The sequence below is a fragment of the Zootoca vivipara genome, chromosome 7 (genome assembly GCF_965207765.1).
Source record: "Zootoca vivipara chromosome 7, rZooViv2.hap1.1, whole genome shotgun sequence".
Taxonomy (NCBI): Eukaryota; Metazoa; Chordata; class Lepidosauria; order Squamata; family Lacertidae; genus Zootoca; species Zootoca vivipara.
The window spans coordinates 65,107,174-65,125,745 of NC_142590.1; the positions used below are offsets into that span (position 1 = coordinate 65,107,174).

The 18,572-nt window shown below is 41.0% G+C and overlaps 1 protein-coding gene across 4 annotated transcripts in view; it reads left to right on the forward strand.

Moving 5' to 3' along the window:
• KDM5B (lysine demethylase 5B) overlaps positions 1–18,572 on the forward strand; it is a 52,254-nt gene that overhangs the window by 14,355 nt on the left and 19,327 nt on the right. For 2 of the 4 annotated variants that reach the window (XM_035121537.3, XM_035121538.3), the window contains exons 4-14: positions 50–220; positions 3,309–3,365; positions 6,921–7,055; positions 8,316–8,418; positions 8,887–8,996; positions 10,069–10,227; positions 11,477–11,596; positions 13,154–13,312; positions 15,337–15,518; positions 15,730–15,892; positions 17,934–18,053. In XM_035121537.3, the coding sequence (XP_034977428.3) occupies positions 50–220; positions 3,309–3,365; positions 6,921–7,055; positions 8,316–8,418; positions 8,887–8,996; positions 10,069–10,227; positions 11,477–11,596; positions 13,154–13,312; positions 15,337–15,518; positions 15,730–15,892; positions 17,934–18,053 (1,479 nt within the window). The remainder of the gene's footprint in view (positions 1–49; positions 221–3,308; positions 3,366–6,920; positions 7,056–8,315; positions 8,419–8,886; positions 8,997–10,068; positions 10,228–11,476; positions 11,597–13,153; positions 13,313–15,336; positions 15,519–15,729; positions 15,893–17,933; positions 18,054–18,572) is intronic. The other 2 variants (XM_035121539.3, XM_035121540.3) reach the window with 1 other exon arrangement.

An 18,572-nucleotide genomic window follows, 5' to 3' on the forward strand; every position in this document is an offset into this window, starting at 1 on the left:
TGACCCTGTAAATTTGTAAATCTTGATGTGCAATCCTTTTCATTTGCAGCTAGTTGCAGAAGAAGGTGGATTTGACTTGGTGTGTAAGGACAGAAAATGGACTAAAATAGCTACCAAGATGGGGTTTGCTCCTGGCAAAGCTGTGGGCTCACATATTCGTGCTCATTATGAGCGCATTCTTTACCCTTACAACTTATTTCAGACTGGAGCTAGTCTGCTGGTGAGTATTGACTACTTTGCCTAGATTGTGAACTTCTTTACAAATTGACTGTTTATCCATTGTGGGAAAGAGTCCTCCAATGTTTCAACATTGCTTTCAATTTTCTTTTTTGGTGAATGTTTTTAGAGTTCTAAAAAAGACTTACTACAGCAGAGTCATGGAAATTTTAATATAATTTTTTAAGGTTTCACTGAACACAAAGTCATAGTTGTATATTAGCTGCTGTTTTTAGGGTTTTATCTTCTTGCTTGATCAAGAAGTTGATACTTACAATGGCTATTCTTGCCTAGTAGAAGGGAAGTGGTTTGGATTGCTTTGCTCCTTCCTCACAGTTAGAAACAAGGTAGTTAGCTAGCTTTTGAACCACATCTAAAGCTGTACGTTACTTTGAGGGCTCTATGCAGCACTTTTTTACAGTACACATTTTCAGTGTGGTAATCTTCTTAGCTTACATTTGTGCAGTTCTAGCCTGCTTGGGTTCCTTCCCTAGCTTGCACTGAATGGGAGTAAGTTTCTTACTTTATTGGACCCCAAAGTGGTTAAAGTTTATCTGCAGTTTCTGAGGTAGTTGTGCAATTGGTATATAGAAAGCTGGTATGTCTGAAAAGACATGACACTGTTTTACTGAAAGAGTAGAAATGTTATGTAGAAAGGATAGGCTTCAGCTGATCAAAGACCACTTTAGACCATCTATAGCAGGCATCCCCAAACTTCGGCCCTCCAGATGTTTTGGACTACAATTCCCATCTTCCCCGACCACTTGGTCCTGTTAGCTAGGGATCATGGGAGTTGTAGGCCAAAACATCTGGAGGGCCCCAGTTTGGGGTGCCTGTTCTATAGGAACATAGGAAGCTGTCCTATATTTAGGTCATTGGGCCATTTAACTACAGCAGCTGGCAGCAGCTCTCCAGGGGTTCTGACGGGACAATCCCAGCCCCATGTGGAGTTTCTGGGGATTGAACTTGGGACTTCCTGATTGCAAAGCAGATATTGTACTATATTTCACTGAGCTGCAGTTCTTTTACGGCCAAGAACTCATTACACATGCACTGGGTACATCCAGACTAGACCACTGTAATTTACTGTATGTAGAGTTGTTTCTGAAGACAGTCTGGAAACAGATGCCAGGTTGCTTGTGAGGATTAGGCAGATAATATAATACCAATTTTGTATTGGTTGCGTTGGTTTACCTTTTTGTTTCTGGACTAAGTGATGGTACTGATTTCTAAAGTCCTATCTCAGCCCCATTATTCAGGCAGCCAGGTCCCAGGGACATGGCCTATATAGTGATGTCCCTACCCTTGTAGAATTCCTTCTCCCTAGAACTCTTTAATTGGGTCCTAAATATTTATTCTGTCTAGATTTTGATTCCCATCAACTTTATCTAATGCTTATTTTTGTTATGCTGTGTGTCAGTTCTATTCTAACATTGTTTATTGCAAGCCCTAAAACACAGGGTAGAAATTTATCAGATAAATAAACAGAATGGGAAGAACTTCATGACCCAGGCTGATTTCCCAATCACCTCCCCCTCTCTGTCTGTCTCTATTGTCAAATGAAAATCATAAAGGGTCCCCCCCCCCTTACCCACAAATACAGGAGTTTTACAGACCACTTCTGGCAGTTTCTAAATAATTGAACAAAATATTTTGAGCAAAAGGAGAGATCCAAATTATATATGTAACTTTAGCTTTAAAACTAGTTTGGTGTGCTAAAAGGCATTTTTTACTTTGGAATTGGAGAGAAGTTGTATCCCTGTCTGTACAGACTCCTCTGTACCTTTCATTCCTTTCTTTTATACTGATCTTGTTTTCTTTCTCCTTTAAAGAAAAGAAAAACAAGTTGAAATTATTTGGTTTGATATAAATTCAGAAGGGTGGATAGGCTTTTAAACTGAAGTCTGAAGTTGCAAAGAAAGCTGCACATTTTAGTGCAATGTTTCTTTACCACAATTAAAAGGCTGTGTTTGCATTACCTCCCATCTTGCACATAGCATAGTTTGAATTAGTCTTTGTTCATTCTTCATAGCAGTTGTGCTATTTGATAGCACATTAGAAGTCATTCTAAATATCCATAGTATTGCTTTTTAGAATTCGTCTTTTAAGACATTTACTAACCTCTCTGTAGGTCTATGTGGCACTGTGGTGCTTATTCACTAAGTTAGTCTACACAGTAAAGACTATGGATGTATATGGTAGTAATCAAAATAGCTGTCAAACTCTAACTGTGTCTATAATAACAGGGATGTCTTCATATTCAAGGATCATGCAGAAAGCTGTTGCTACTAATTTTATCCCATTATGCAATATGCCAGGCCCTTTAAACTTGATGGTCTTTGTGTCATAAGCTTACTTACAGTGGCTGTGTTTGCACATCATGCATAGAACCACCTCATTCTGGGGTGACTGTAATAGGCCAACTGAAACATAGCTGCTGCTGAGCTAAAAGGGTTTAATTAACCCATAGAAAGTAGATTCTTTTGTTTCCACTAAATAACCATAATGGTATATTGTAGGTTGTAAATAAAAACTCTTATTTTTCTCAATTAAGTATATACAGTATGTGGTTCCCCCCCCCCAAGTTCTGAATTTTTTTGTTATTAATTTATAAAAATGCCAATGATGCAAGGACAAAACCTTTGAAGGGAAAATACTAGATTTTTGTATCAGAAATTTGATTTTAGTGTTTCTGCCATTATCTTTGTTAGTACATTCCTATTGTCTGTCCAGTAGAAGCCAGTAAATCATTGCAGTTTGTGTTTTGCTCTAAAGGCTATATAGTCATGGTAGCATCTTATGAAGATCTGCTGCTTTGGCCTTGTGTAATCAGGTTTTTATAGTTATTGTAATAGGAACTTATAGAAGAGGATATTTTAGTCCCATCTTAAAACAGGGCTGTCTTAATGCCCATGTACTTACTGAAAATCTAGTCCTGGTATAGGTGTCTTTATATTTCTGAAATGAAAACTTGCAGCTTTTCAGAAAAGGACCACTTAGAAGGAAATGACTTTCAAATAGCTACTTGTGACCTGACTTCACAGGGTCACAGTTCTTTAAATTGTAACTCTCCAAGCTCTCTCTTGCAATAGGCGCCAGACATTTGTTCCAAACTGATGTGTTTAGTGGATGATGCAGTTCTGGAAAAGGTATGTTCAACATTTTTTTTAAAATGATGATCCTTTCCTGTTTCTCTTCTAAGCTGTTTTAGGTGCTTCCTCTATATCCACCTGTGCAAAATAGTTCTATATTCTGTGAAGTGCATCAAAGAATTGTGCAAATCTGTGTTTTGGGCACAGCATTTCAATTATATGCTTTTCAATAATGTTTCTGTAAAAGCATGTTACTTTAGTGTGGCGTGTTCATTGCCTAACTCAGACATTTCCTGTATTCAGTGATTGTGTGTTAGTGTATAATACAGAGAGGGAGAACTGGAGGCAAATGCTGTATAAAAAATTAGTTGACTCTTATTAATAGCCTGCATTCATTTTTAAGCATATTTGTGATATTATGGAGAATTGTGGTATTTGTTGTTGTATAAAGGTAAAGGGACCCCTGACCATTAGGTCCAGTCATGGATGACTTTGGGGTTGTGGCGCTCATCTCGCTTTACTGGCCAAGGGAGCCGGCTTATAGCTTCTGAGTCATGTGGCCAGCATGACTAAGCCACTTCTGGCAAACCAGAGCAGCGCACGGAAACACTGTTACCTTCCCGCTGGAGCGGTGCCTATTTATCTACTTGCACTTTGACATGCTTTTGAACTGCTAGGTTGGCAGGAGCAGGGACGGAGGAACGGGAGCTCACCCCATCACAGGGATTCAAACCGCTGGCCTGATCGGCAAGCCCTAGGCTTGCAGTTATTTACTTAAGATTTATTTTTTCATATGTAAAGCTTCTACCCTTCAAGCAAAGTGCTGTTTGTTGGATGCAAAATGATTCTTTAGCAGCTATGATTATTCTGCTCCCCTGTCTATTACTTGTATCTTCATAGCTTTTTGTTTGAAGTCTAAATCTTTCTCAGGAGAACAATTAGCATTGTGATGAGAATTGACAACCTGCTATGGAATTTTGTTTTATTAGTGCTTCTGTAACTTTTAAATTCTTGAATTCTTGAAAGCTGTTGGGGGGGAGTTAAAAGCCATTTTGTGCATGTAGAGGTTTATATAAGTAGTTTGGTGCATGATTAAAATTCTGTTTATTTAAAAGTACATGGTCAGGCAGAGAGAGAACTTTCGGTGCATCCAGGCCATTTTGGCTTTTCCCTTGTCTGGACATCCCTGTGCTACCACCATGTGGTGTTTACCTATGTACCACATTTTGATCAGGCAACACTTAAGTTCAATTGTAGATTTGTAAGTTCAGTTGTAGATTTGCTAGGAAACATATTTCAATGCACAGCTGGCAGAAGAGGAATGATCAAAAGGTTGAGAACTGTTTCTCATTGTGTCTCTGTTGAATCTGCAAAGAATTCAGGTTTAGCTTTTTATAACAATGGCACCTTGCTGTCAGAACAGATGTGCAGTTCTTTTTTTTTAATACTGGAAAAAGCAACACTCTGTTTAATCTCCCCCTGCTGCAAATCTGCTGTTAATCCTGCTGGGGGAACAGGTACATGTACATTGACTTTATATTTCCCTTCATTAGAATAGCAGTCAATAATTTTTTTAAAAAAAGTGGGCATGGAGAAAAAGTGTATTTTCTACATCAAGCGGTGTATAAATTTAATGAAATAAATATATGAATATGAATATTGTTCTCCCCCCCCCAGCAGTAAACATGTATGTTTGGTAACTACAGTGGTGCTTCGCTTAACGAATGCCCTGTAAGACGAATTTTTCGCTAGACGAATGGATTTTGCGATTGGAGGTTGCCTCGCAAGACGTCTTGCGATGCGTGGCCATAGAAAAATGAACCTCCAACTGCAAAGTCCAGTGTGTAGCGAAAAATTGCCAGGGCTTTTTACCGCCTGCCTTCCCCTTGGCTTGGGGAAGGCAGGTGGCAAAACGCCCCCACACTGCCGCACTTCGGCTCTGGGGGACGGAGCCGAAGTGCGGCGGTGTGGGGTCTGCGAAGGCAAGCAGCTGTGTGCCAGGTGGCGGGGGCTTTTCGCTTTCACACCGCCGCACTTCAGCTCCAGGGGACGGAGCTGAAGCGCGGCAGTGCGAAAGCCCCCGCACAGCCGCGGGCTTTTTGCCGCCTGTCTTCCCCTTTCGCACCGCCGCACTTAGGCTCTGTTGGGCAGGGGGAGGGAGAAGCGGAGGATTGGATTGGTCCTCCGCTTCTCCCTCCCCCCGCCCAACAGAGCCGGCATTTGACTCTGTCGGGCGGAGGGAGGGAGAAGCGGAGGATCGGATCGGATCTCCGCTTCTCCCTCCCCCCGCCCGGCAGAGCCAGCATTTGACTCTGCGGTGGGGGGGAGAGGAACGAAAGGGCTGCTTTCTCTCCGTTTGTTCCTCTCCCCCCATCACCGACAGCAAGGACAGATCCCGGGATCTGTCCTTGCTGTCGGTGGCAGGGGGAGAGGAACGAAGGAAGAGAAAGGGCTGCTTTCTCTTCCTTCGTTTCTCTCCCCCTGCCACTGACAGCAAGGACAGATCCCGGGGTTCGGAGAAGTGCTGCGCAAGCGCTTCTCCGAACCCCGGGATCCGTGCACACTCAGCAGCAGGGGGAGAGGAACGAAGGAAGAGAAAGTTGCCCTTTCTCTTCATTCCTCTCCCCCTGCCGCCGACAGCAAGGACAGCTCTGTGGCTGTTGCCGCCTGCCTGCCTGCCTTCCGGCAAGCCAAGTGAGCAAGCGCCGCCACTTCCGCCAGTCCCCTGGAGCCCATAGGAACGCATTAATTAACTTTTAATGCATTCCTATGGGAAATGGTGCCTCGCAAGACGAATTTTTCGTTGGATGAATTGACCGTCGGAACGAATTAAATTCGCCTAGCGAAGCACCACTGTACTTGTGTTCTTTGCTTCTTCAGTAAAACATTTAATGATTTGTGCCTACCTGAGAGCCAGTGGTTGGAGGGTTGCAGTTAATATGTTGTACCAGGACTGACCCAATTTCAGATTCCTTGCTCTTTCATGACACTCCTTGCGAGACCTTGGGCTAGTCACCACTCTATTCCTAACCTTATCTCACAGCATTGTTGTGACAATAAAATGTGCATGCTAGGGAATAAATGTACACTATCCTTCTTTCTAGGAATGAAGGGTGACAAAACTTCAGTATTTTCATAGCAGATTTGGTATTTTCTTCCCACTGCCCAGAAAACTCAAATGTTATTATCAATAGCAATCCACAGAAATGGTAAAATTGTCAGGAATTACATTGCAGGTCCCTTGCAGAGTACCTTGGATGTAAATGATCGCAATCTACTTTTCTTCTATCCACTGTCATTTGTCTCCACCACTGCAAAACTGCCAGATTGTTGGATCCAGATTTACTTCTGCAGTTACTGTTGGAATGCTATATAGAACAGGAAACTTGTAACAGATTTATTTTCAAATAAATTTGCAATTATTAAATCATTTTAGAAAGTACAGATTTGTCATTCCAGTCCATCTGTAGTGAATATGATCATGTGTTATTTTTTATTTTAGCTACTAAAAATACTTTACATTGGGTTGTTGTTGTTTTTTTAAAAAAGTGTGAAATATTTGTTAGGAAATAGAGAGAGGGGAAAAAAAAGCACTTTTGCTTGTTTTTTTAGTGTCTTCAGAAGCCAGATATTACCAGTGGCTCAAAGGACAAGGAATATAAACCACATGATATTCCTCAAAGACAGTCTGTTCAGCTGTCTGAAACTTGTCCACCTGCTCGTCGAGCAAAACGCATGAAAGCAGAGGTAAGATTGACTTTTCATATATTGATTTCTTAAATGACCATAATTCAAAGCCACAGAAGTAGTTGTTTTCCTTGCCAGAAATTAAAAAGCAGTTCCAATATTTCCACATCATCTCTGCCTATGGTTCTGAGGAGCACATACTGTACAGTTTTATTTATGGACTGATGCAGACATACTCTTTAATGTGGTTAAGAGATTATGATCACACTGTAGGGTCACACTGCCTTTCCTTGTGGGAACAAATCTTTCAGCCTTAACTACAGTGAAGTCTTGTGTTGGCACTAACAGTAACTGGATAATCAGGGTTCCCATTTAACAAGGATTTGAAACTAGGGTCTAGATTTCACTAGCATTTCCTTGTATTGTCTGAAGCTGTTGACATCTTCAATACTACAGTTTATATTCATATAACATTTCTGATATACATTGGGGTTTAGAATCTCTTGTAGTCATCTATACAACAGCTCTGTAGAATATATGTCATAATTTCCACTTTTGAGTAAACTGAGGCTGAGAAATACTGCCTATCCAGAAATCCTGAGTCACGCACAATTTGGGTTGCCCTTTAAAACCGGAGGCCTTAAGCAACATAACATTCTTTTGAATTCCTCCTAGAATCTAGTTTAGGAAAAGACTAAGTGTAGCATCCCTGAAACTTTATAGTTTTCTGGAGAACCACCAAAGGTGACTTATCAATTGTCTCAATTGTTGTTGTTGTTTTAATTTTAATAATATACTAGCACATCTGTTTTAAAGCAGCTGAATCTAAACTTTCTGAATAGTCTAGGATGCAGCTTTAGCCTGGATTGTGTGAATTGCCTTGACTTTGATTTAGGCATCCACCCACAGCTGTGCAGGAGCAATATCAGCGCATGAAACTCCTACCTACTTTTAGTAGGGAACAAAATGTCTATGAATGGGACTTCCTTCATTCTTCTAGTTTATCAGTAAAATACTAAATTGTAGGTGTTGGATACTTCAGGCAAACATTCCTCAGCATTGTCGTTACTGTGCTTCCATAAGAGAAAATCAAATGCCAGCAGTTGAGGAAGGAGTCAGAAGCACCCCTTCCTTTTCACCTTTGCATAATCTCACTATTGTGATAAATAAGTTATGGGGCAGACTATGCATTTGAACACATCCAAATAACTATTCCAGGAGCGGTCTGCTGTTGCATATTATAAGCTCATGACAGGTAATTCTGTACTGAACAAAAAGGAAGAATAAATAAAGAATAAGCTTAATTCCCCTCCCCTCTAGGCTACTAATATTAAAACTGAATTGGAGGAAGCTACAGAAACCAAAACTCACAATTTGAGACGTAGAATGGGAACCACCCCTCCAAAGCTTGAGCCTGACAGTGGTAAGTGTATCAATGGGGTGGGGAATAAAATAGTGGGCATTTGCTTTTTAACATCCAAGTTATAGCTTGACTGGTATTCATTTGGATGTAGTATTTGCCAAAAATTGTGGTGGCTTTGAAGCAAAATCTTTATTTTAAAATAAAGCTTTGAAATTTATGAACCTGATGACCTTTAACAAGAGAAAATACATTGCTGAGACGGTTGGTTTTTTAAAATGCAACTTCTGTTAAAAAAAATAAGCAAATTGTAAGTAGGTGGTGGGCACCATCTTAGAAGAACCTATTCCCTTTCCCCTTTCTCTTTGTTTTTACCTAACTTGCAGATTTAATAAATTAATATTCACACAATTTAATCACTTGAGAATTCTTTAAGTGGGTGACAGCCCCATTTAAACTATTTTAAAAGCATTTCTATTTTGTCTCAAACACTTTTGAGTAATATTTTCTAAATGTATTTTGCTGAATCAGATAAAGAGTCTCAAGGCCTTGTGAAACGGGAAACGGTTGATAAAAAGCAACCCATCTGGGAAGCAGAAAGAGAAAAACCAAAGGGACGTTCTAAGAAAAGCTTTAATGCAGTGAGTACTCTTCTCCCCCTCCGCCTTTAATTAATGCTGATTGTAGAAAATTATGGGCTTGTAGTTTGAACTTAGTAGTAGAAAAAGAATTTCTTGGTATTTTGTGTTGTGAAATACAGTGATGCAATACTTTTTATTCTTGGTTAATATAGAAAAGATAGCATGTGTTAACTGTAACAGGTTTTTGCAAAAAGTTGATCCAAACGAGGTTCTACAATTACCTCATTCATTTAGAATGAGATCACAATTTTGGCATTCAGCTGTTCAGTAGACATATGGCAAATTCCATCTGATATCTGTGTCACGTGCTCTATCTTGCTATGTAATGGGAAAGCTGCTTTTTCTGAAAAGCTGATATGCAGGAAGCTTTGTAACTGTTACTGGATCCTTTCTCTCTTCTAGGAGACGGCCTGACTGCATATTTCTTTATAGCAGCCACAGCTGAGATGATAAAATGAGGTTGCCCATCCATCCCATTGTGCTCCTTGATGGAAGGGTGGGATAACTATTAGAAAATAAGGGTGTTTTTGATGGTAGCACACCAGGTTTTCTTTACTCCCTCCCCCATCCATCTATTCATAGATAACTCACTCCAAACAACTGGGCCATTAATGGTGCAATCCAAACCTGGCCTGGCAGCAGTAGGGTTTAATGAAGTGGCAGGATGCTTCTGCATCCCTGCCACTCAAGCTGCCCAGGACTGAAGTTGGCACAGCTATCAGGCTTGGGCCCAGTGCCATCTTGTCACAGCAGTGAAGTCCTGGGGCAACACAACTGCTCCCCCATAATGCCCTGTTTTGGAGCTTTCTGTGGAGTGCTGCTAGTAGGTTATACAGTACTTCTCAAATGTTCAGTTCTGAATCTTCTCACCAGTTCCAAGGGTGTTTGGATCACAGTGCCTCTAGCTTGAGATGTTTGTAAGGATAAAGAAATGAAATGTGTTTCTGCATACACATGACAAGCCTACATCATATCTATCAAGTGTTTTCTTACCAAGAACCATGCATAAAAGTAAGCAAGGTAATGATGGAACCAATCCCCCATCCCTCACTTTGGCAATTTTTTTTTACAGGTGGATTTATATGTTTGTCTCTTGTGCGGCAGTGGTAATGATGAGGATCGCCTGCTCCTATGTGATGGCTGTGATGACAGTTACCATACCTTTTGCTTAATACCACCTCTTCATGATGTTCCCAAGGGGGACTGGAGATGCCCCCAATGCCTAGCTCAGGTAATAAGAAAATGTGGGTGAAATATTCCCCCCCCCAGGACTCACAAATATAAAAGGTCAGCACCCAAGTAGACTAATATACATTAAACAAAAATATGTTCTTCTTTGACTTCTCCTCTACCTTGGAGGTCACTGGGTGGTATCCAAGTAATATGTCCCATCAACACAAGGGTTTCCAGAGGTACTTTTATCTGCACAAGTGCCCTGCGCCTTCCCCAGATCTTCTGTACAAGGTGTATGGAGGTGTGGGGGGAGGAGTTCTGTTGCACAAGTAGTAATCCTTCGTCTGATGGGACTGCAACTTAAGGCTACTCTGTAGACAATCCACTGTTGTACACCTTCGTCCTACCCCAACCCCAGGGTGCAATTACTCATTCAGTATAAGAGTTTTGTTTAGATTCAGCATACTCTTAGAGCCCCAGACCCTTCTTATCATTCAGCAAAGGGTTCTGGTGACTCCTTTGTTCCTCCTGGAGAAAATTTAAGATTCTTCTCATCAGAGGGCACCCACACATATCTAGTATAGTGCGTGTCTGACTGTGTCTTGTTACAAAACCCCTTCCAGTACTGTCCTGTATTTATGGAGTTAATTTTACTCCTCTTATCAGTAGCTTTCCCACTTACCTTTTAGGCAGTTCCCTCTTCAAGGTTAATTTATGGGTCTGGGATGTTAAGAGTGGCCTTCTACCATTAACTTTCAAAGTCGGTTGCTCTGTGTCCTGGTCCAGCCTCGTTCTCTCCACACACACCCAGGCCACACTCTTTTATATCGTCAGAAGGGTACAGAATATGTGCATGCTTGACATCTTCTCTTACTCAGGTGATCTGTTTTACCACTATGGTAAATGTACACTGACACCATGCTGCATCCAGTTACGGTCAGTTTTTAATACATGCCTCACATGGTCCTTTGGTTTAGGTAATTCAATGTGAGTGATTGAACCCTGTGACCCAGGATTGATGGGAAACTCCCACTGTCAGCCCTGTGTCCCCCAAACTTCCAATGAGCATTCTCCCCAATGGTTTGTACTAATTTTGAGAAAAAGGTGGTGGGACTTTTGAAGAGCACCATCTACATTTCTCTACTCCATGTTTATCTGTGTAGTGTAACCTGCAATTCATTTTGTCAACCTGTAAAAATGGATCCATGCTAGTCCATCTTGGTTGTTTTAGTTGTTTGTTTAAAAAAAATACTCGCTTTATGTATGGTATGTTTTTGTTAATTCAGTGCTGTATTTTAATTACACAGGAGTGTAATAAACCACAAGAAGCATTTGGTTTTGAACAGGCAGCACGAGACTACACACTTCGCACTTTTGGAGAAATGGCAGATGCCTTCAAGTCAGATTATTTCAATATGCCAGTGCATGTATGTTCACACTTCTAATGAGTCTGTTAACTTGGGTTTCATTATTGGGTTTATTAAAATTTGCATTCGGGGGAAACTTGTGTTGGTATCTAGAAAACAAAAATGGAGAATTTAGTTATGAATTTGGAGTGGGAAACTAAACACTGGCAGTAGTTTCTATCTCATCCCTATAAAGTGGGTGGCAATGTGATTATTTATAAGACAGAATGACAGCTGTTTCCCATTTGGTTTTTACGTGATAAAGTTGAAGATTCAGAATTGATACTCTGGGCAGAACCAGTGTGGGGAAGGAGTTAAGGTGTTGAAAGATTCTTGCCTCCCTCTCCCACTGCTATCCTGGCATTTTAAAGGAATTCATTGTAACTTGCATTTTAATGAACAGGTGGCTACTATAACAACTTGACTACCCCAGAAAGGAGTACCTGCTTGGTACTTATTTATTTGCCATGACACTTCCATACCGCCCATCCGCTAAATCCTTTGGTATTAGTTACCACCTTTTCTAATGTTTCCTCTAGCATTTATTCTGATTTAATGCATTTGTTGGGGACGCAGGTGGCGCTGTGGGTTAAACCACAGAGCCTAGGGCTTGCCGATCAGAAGGTCGGCGGTACGAATCCCTGTGACGGGGTGAACTCCCGTTGCTCGGTCCCAGCTCCTGCCAACCTAGCAGTTCGAAAGCACGTCAAAGTGCAAGTAGATAAATAGGTACTGCTACAGCGGGAAGGTAAACGGCATTTCCATATGCTGCTCTGGTTCACCAGAAGCGGCTTTGTCATGCTGGCCACATGACCTGGAAGCTGTACGCCGGCTCCCTCTGCCAATAACGCGAGATGAACGCTGCAACCCCAGAGTCTGTCATGACTGGACCTAATGGTCAGGGGTCCCTTTACCTTTACCTTAAATGCATTTGTTAAAAGGGTTTAACACTGAGTTGTGGAGTACAATGTCTTCTAACAGTACCAATGTAAATATATTTTTGTACTTATCTGACTCCTTAAAACTGCATGTGTTTGTAGTAACACAAAGCAAGTACTGATCCCTGCAAAATGTTGAAATGACCAGTGATACTTGCATGCAGATATAATTCTTATTGATGCCCATTAGAGACTGTTGATGCCCATTAGAGACCCATTAGAGATTTTCCCAACCTAAAATATTTTAATTATTAACCTGAGATACCTGAATCATCCACTGGCCCATCTCATCTTTCTCATTGGCATGTCTATTCATGGAAGGACCCCCCAGGTTTCTATGTGGCACTTCAACTGGTCCAGGGAAAGTATGAAAGTGGTATTTTCCTTTGTGTTCATGGTTTTCACCACTAAGGTGCACTACTAGTTCCTTTCCAGCTCTCTTATTTCATTGTGGCCTCTCCTACTTATATTTGTAGCATACCTGCTACATTTCCCCTGTTTTTTGATAGGGGATGGCATTTTATGTTAGGGATAGTAACACTTAACCCTCACCACCTCACAATTCCGTTTCAGCCCTTTATATTTATAACATGCTGCTGTTTTATTTTTTGCGAGTAACTTTTACCTGCCTCTTGTTCAGATGGTTCCTACAGAATTGGTTGAGAAAGAGTTTTGGCGTCTTGTTAGCACAATTGAAGAGGATGTTACAGTGGAATATGGTGCTGATATTGCTTCAAAGGAGTTTGGCAGTGGGTTTCCTGTGAGAGGTGGGAAAATCAAATTAAAACCAGAAGAAGAGGTAAGATTTGACTATTAACTAATATTTGGCATGTAGGCTGTTTAGAAACATGTATAAAATTTCATGGATTCAGAGTAAGAAATGAGCAGCTCTGACTGGCCTCAGCCTTTTGGCGGTTTCTCTGCTTGTGAATTAGGTGATTGTTATAGTATTTTTCAGTTCCGAAATAACCATCTTGCTGATTCTCCAAGAGGAGTGAGGAGAGCACTTTGCTATCACTTTAGGCGTGAATGAGATTCTGGAACAACAATATACTCCCCCAGATCAAGCACTTCCTTTCCAATGTGGTAAAATAGGCCAAAAATATCCCAGATGGGAATAATTTGAAGCCAGTTACTTAGCTGCTCAGAGTTTCTATGCTTATTTCAACCATGAAAGCTTTTAAACTATGTATTTAGTCCAGAATCACAATCTTTTGTTCACATACTATTTTTTTAACAAATCATCCAGTTGACTCAGCCATCAAATTATTGTTCTTTTGGCTTTGTCTTGTTTGTCTTTCATTCCTTTTTAGAGCACATAAACTCCCCAACTGTTGTAAGGGGAGGGAATCAGAAGACCATTGTAGCCCTGGCTGGTGTACATCACCTTTGTGCTACAGTCCCATACCTCCCTTCATTACATTTCTAGCCCAGGTTTCCACCCACCCTTCCTTGTTGCACTGGAATAGAACTACTGTCATAATTCCACCCGACCCCCTGCCCTTAGACTCCAATATGAAGGAAGAGGACTTTGTGTGGCACAAAGCTGGGGAGGTTTCCAAAACAGTGAAATACCTTCTGCAAATGATTCAAAGACTATGAAATCCCCCTCCTTTCTCTGATTCACATGGCACTGGAGTTAGTGACGCCCGTCCTGTGGAACGCCCTCCCATCTGATGTCAAGGAAATAAACAACTATCTGACTTTTAGAATACAACTGAAGTTTTTAATGTTTAATGTTTTATCGTGCTTTTAATATTCTGTTGGGAGCCACCCAGAGTGGCTGGGGAAACCCAGGCAGATGGGTGGGGTATAAATAATAATATTATTTGTTTGTTGACATCAGTGAGAGGTCCTGCTGCTTTTCAAGGCTGAAAAGGGAAGATCTGGGCTGTGATGGAAAGCAGCAGGATCTCTTGTTGCTTTCTGATTTCTGCAGCTTCATGTGTGTTGGAAAAGGCAGGGGGAAATCCATGCCATCTGCATTGAGAGATATTTTACTGTTCTAATGTTCAGTACATCAAGGAAATGTGGGAGGAAGGAGTAATCCAGGGTGGGAAAACCTGTGGCTCTCCTGATGTTAACGGATTCCCATCAAACCTCCGTCAGTATGGCTAGTGGCCTGGGATTATGGGAACCCTTCTTGCCAGGGGCGTAGGAAGGGAGGGGCGATAGGGGCACTCTGCCCCGGGCAGCGCGATTCCGAGGGTGCCATGGCGGCTGCCCCCCGCCCCCAGAACGCGCAGTCCGCCCCTACGGGTGGCTTGCCACGCCCCCAGAACACGTGCCACGCTCCCAGAACGAGCGCCAGCCACGCCCCCGGTGCCAGAGCATGATGCTCCGCCAGTGCTTCTTGCATTCCCTTCTCTTCATAAGTTCTGTAAAATTACCGTTGTGTGTGGATAGCCACATATACCCATCTTCATTTGGCCCTTCACCATACGGGTGGGCATTCCTTTATGCTAATGGAAATGAAGCACAGTATTAACTGCAGTATGGAACCATTATTTTTATTTTATTTTACAGCTGATAATTATGCCTCAGCAGTGCTAAGACATCCTACTTCCAAGCAGCCCAGGTGATCTGTAATACATGTATTAGGACACAAGTGCAATAAGAACTTAATAGGAATATAAATTTATTTTACTGGAAAAGCTAATGTTAAAGCAATAGCTAAACTTGGGGTGGTAAACTACCCATGCAATATTCTGTGGCATTTTTTAGAGTTATCAAATTAGAAAAATGTCCTCCTCAAATAGAAAACTGCTTTTTAAACGTGGTTTATGTTAAACCTGTGGACTCTCCCATTTGCTTTGCTTTCAGGAGTATCTTGATAGTGGATGGAATTTGAACAATATGCCTGTGATGGAACAGTCTGTACTTGCTCACATCACTGCAGATATATGTGGAATGAAGTTGCCCTGGCTATATGTAGGGATGTGCTTTTCCTCGTTTTGCTGGCATATTGAGGATCACTGGAGCTATTCCATCAACTATCTGCACTGGTGAGTTTATAGGGAATGGAGCATATAGATATGTTTGTGCAACGATATATAGGTCACCAGACTAAATTATAATGTTTCCTTTCAACATTTATATCTAGGTATTTGTAATTCTGCATACCTAACTTGTCTCCCCACTTATAGGACATAATTATGATCCTAAAACCTGCAAATGGTTGATTATTGTAGTTTATCTGCTTTTTTATGTTTGCAGGGGGGAGCCTAAAACATGGTATGGAGCCCCAGGATATGCAGCGGAGCAACTGGAAGATGTAATGAAGAAGTTGGCTCCTGAGCTATTTGAATCTCAGCCAGACCTTTTACATCAGCTGGTTACAATTATGAATCCCAATACATTAATGTCTCATGGTGTGCCTGTATGTCATTGAGCTTTTGTTTTCATCCCTACCCCTTCTAGTGCAAGGTTCATATCTTAGGCAGTTGCTTTGTAGTACCTGACAAACTTCAAGCTTTTTTGCAAACACTAGTTGTGGTGTTTCATGAGCTATAGCTATAGAAAGAGCAATACTGTCCTTGCTTCTCAATAATTAATTTGAAACTAGCAAAACCAATTTTTGCTTGCTGTTCCAAGCTCCTATTGTGCACAATAAATGAGCACAATTCCATAGTGGAAATTATTCCTTTGTTACACATTGCTTCCTTTTTGTCCAAATTATAGTCTCCAGGTAGGAATTATGTGACTGTAAAATGATGTAATGATTTTTCTTCAAGGGCACTACTTTGGAGTCATTCCTATGAAGGAATAAAGGTAGAAAGTTACATCAGAATGGAAAATCTAAATTGAAAGAGTTATTATTAGTCTTTCCTCTCCTCTCTCCCTCTCCCTCTCCTGATACCACAAAGCTTTAAAAGTGACTTGCATTAAAGAAGTAAGATATAAACATTCTATCCAACAAAACATCTCTGTGGATAATACTGAGCTAGATGGACCAGTGGTCTGACTTTATGTGAAGACAGAAGCACCCTTATAACAGTGATTATATACTAATTATGAGCTATTGAAATACCCGTTCCCCAGCTGCAACAATAAGATAACTATTACAACAGGGAGCTAACAAAACCCTTCAAGCAGCAGGAGAAAACATTTTACAATAAAATGCCGAGGAGTCTTGGTCTGGTGCCAAAAGATGTGGAGTTATGGATTTTTTACATACTACTTTTTGGCTCAAAAGCCCCCAAAGCAGTGAATGACATAGTAGTACAAAAGAAATATACAATAGATAAATCAAAACAATATAAAATAGCTAAAGCACCAAACACTCTGATCACATTTGAGAGCTGCATTCATGTTTTTACCACAAAAGCAGCTCCACAACAGGTGGTACTGTGGTCTAAACCACAGAGCCTAGGGCTTGCCAATCGGAAGAAGGTCGGCGGTTTGAATCCCTGCGACAGGGTTAGCTCCTGTTGCTCGTTCCCAGCTCCTGCCAACCTAGCAGTTCAAAAGCATGTCAGAGTGCAAGTAGATAAATAGGTACCGCTCTGGCGGGAAGGTAAACGGCGTTTCCGTGCACTGCTCTGGTTCACCAGAAGCGGCTTAGTCATGCTGACCACATAACCCGGAAGCTGTACGCCGGCTCCCTCGGCCAGTAAAGCGAGATGAGCACCACAACCCCAGAGTCGTCCACGACTGGACCTAATGGTCAGGTGTCCCTTTACCTTCATGCAGCACCAGTAGCATGCTGTCCCTGGAAAACAGGTTGTAGGCTGGGTAAAACTGGTTGTGTCCAACTTAGTTTTACTCATAGTAGAGACATTGATTAGTTACTTTATTTGAATGTTCTCTTTGTATGATTACAAAACTTTAATAAACATGTTTAAATAAAAAAAGAGCAAACCTGTTGGAATTAATGGCTCTGGGCTAGTCATGTTCATTAATTTCAGTGGCTCTACAGTGAGTAAAAGCTTAGTTGAATAACTTCCTTAATATTTAGCCCCTTTGTTTGCCAACATAATGTGACAGGGAGCGTATTAGAGCTAGAGGCTGAGCCACCTGGATAATTGAACCCCTCAGTATCCATGGGTTTCAACAGCTGTCCCATTTTGTGAACAGCAATGACTTTTTCTGATGATGATGATGATGGCTGTCATCATAGATAGCTTGGGGGGGGGGAAGGCTTGGACAAACTAACAGGATATTTCTGTCAGCACCAAATATATTTGATAGGTAAATGTACAGAAGCAGTCCATACTTCTGGATACCAGATGGTGGGACAAAGAACATGGAGGGTTGTTTCTTCCTTTACACCACATTTATGGGTTTCCTGGATGCAACTGATTAACTATGGTTAGAATGCGAATGGATGCTTGGTCTGATCTAGATGGCTTTTAAAAAGGTTTCTAAAAATTCTAAATTTTCAACTTCATCATTTTCTGGTTTGCTTTGCTTTGCCATAGATTTACCGTACTAACCAGTGTGCTGGTGAATTTGTGATTACGTTTCCAAGAGCCTATCATAGTGGCTTTAATCAAGGTTTCAACTTTGCTGAAGCTGTTAATTTTTGCACTGTTGACTGGGTAAGTTTTACATTTTATTGCCATCTTGTTGGAAAGCATATTCTGAAATTTGAAGGTGTGGCCATTGTTTCCTTTACCCTTCAAAACACTTCTGTGAGTTGGATCACAGTGTGGATAGTATGAGTTTTATTCTTTTTTAAGAATATGAATTAGGTTTTAAAAGATCTTGCTGTATTCTTTGAACACCTTGTCATCATCTCACCTTAAGAAGCAAACTCTGTTACACATTTTGTTTCTGATTCAAAATTTTATAGAAGGGCTTCATTGTGCATATAGCATTCTTGACTGCTGAGTTCTTCCAATCCACTGAAGTAAAATGGATATATCCCTGCTGATGTATTCCAAATGCTGTGAATGGTTGAAACATTTCAGCTGGAAGTGTGCTGCCAAGATTCTGGTTATGCTTCAGTTTTGCACATAGCACTGTACAATCTTAATTAACGTTGAATTCCTTTCTGCAGAGAATGGTTTTTAATACTTATTTGTACAGGGTCCTAGAATGGGCTGTGCTTACCTTGT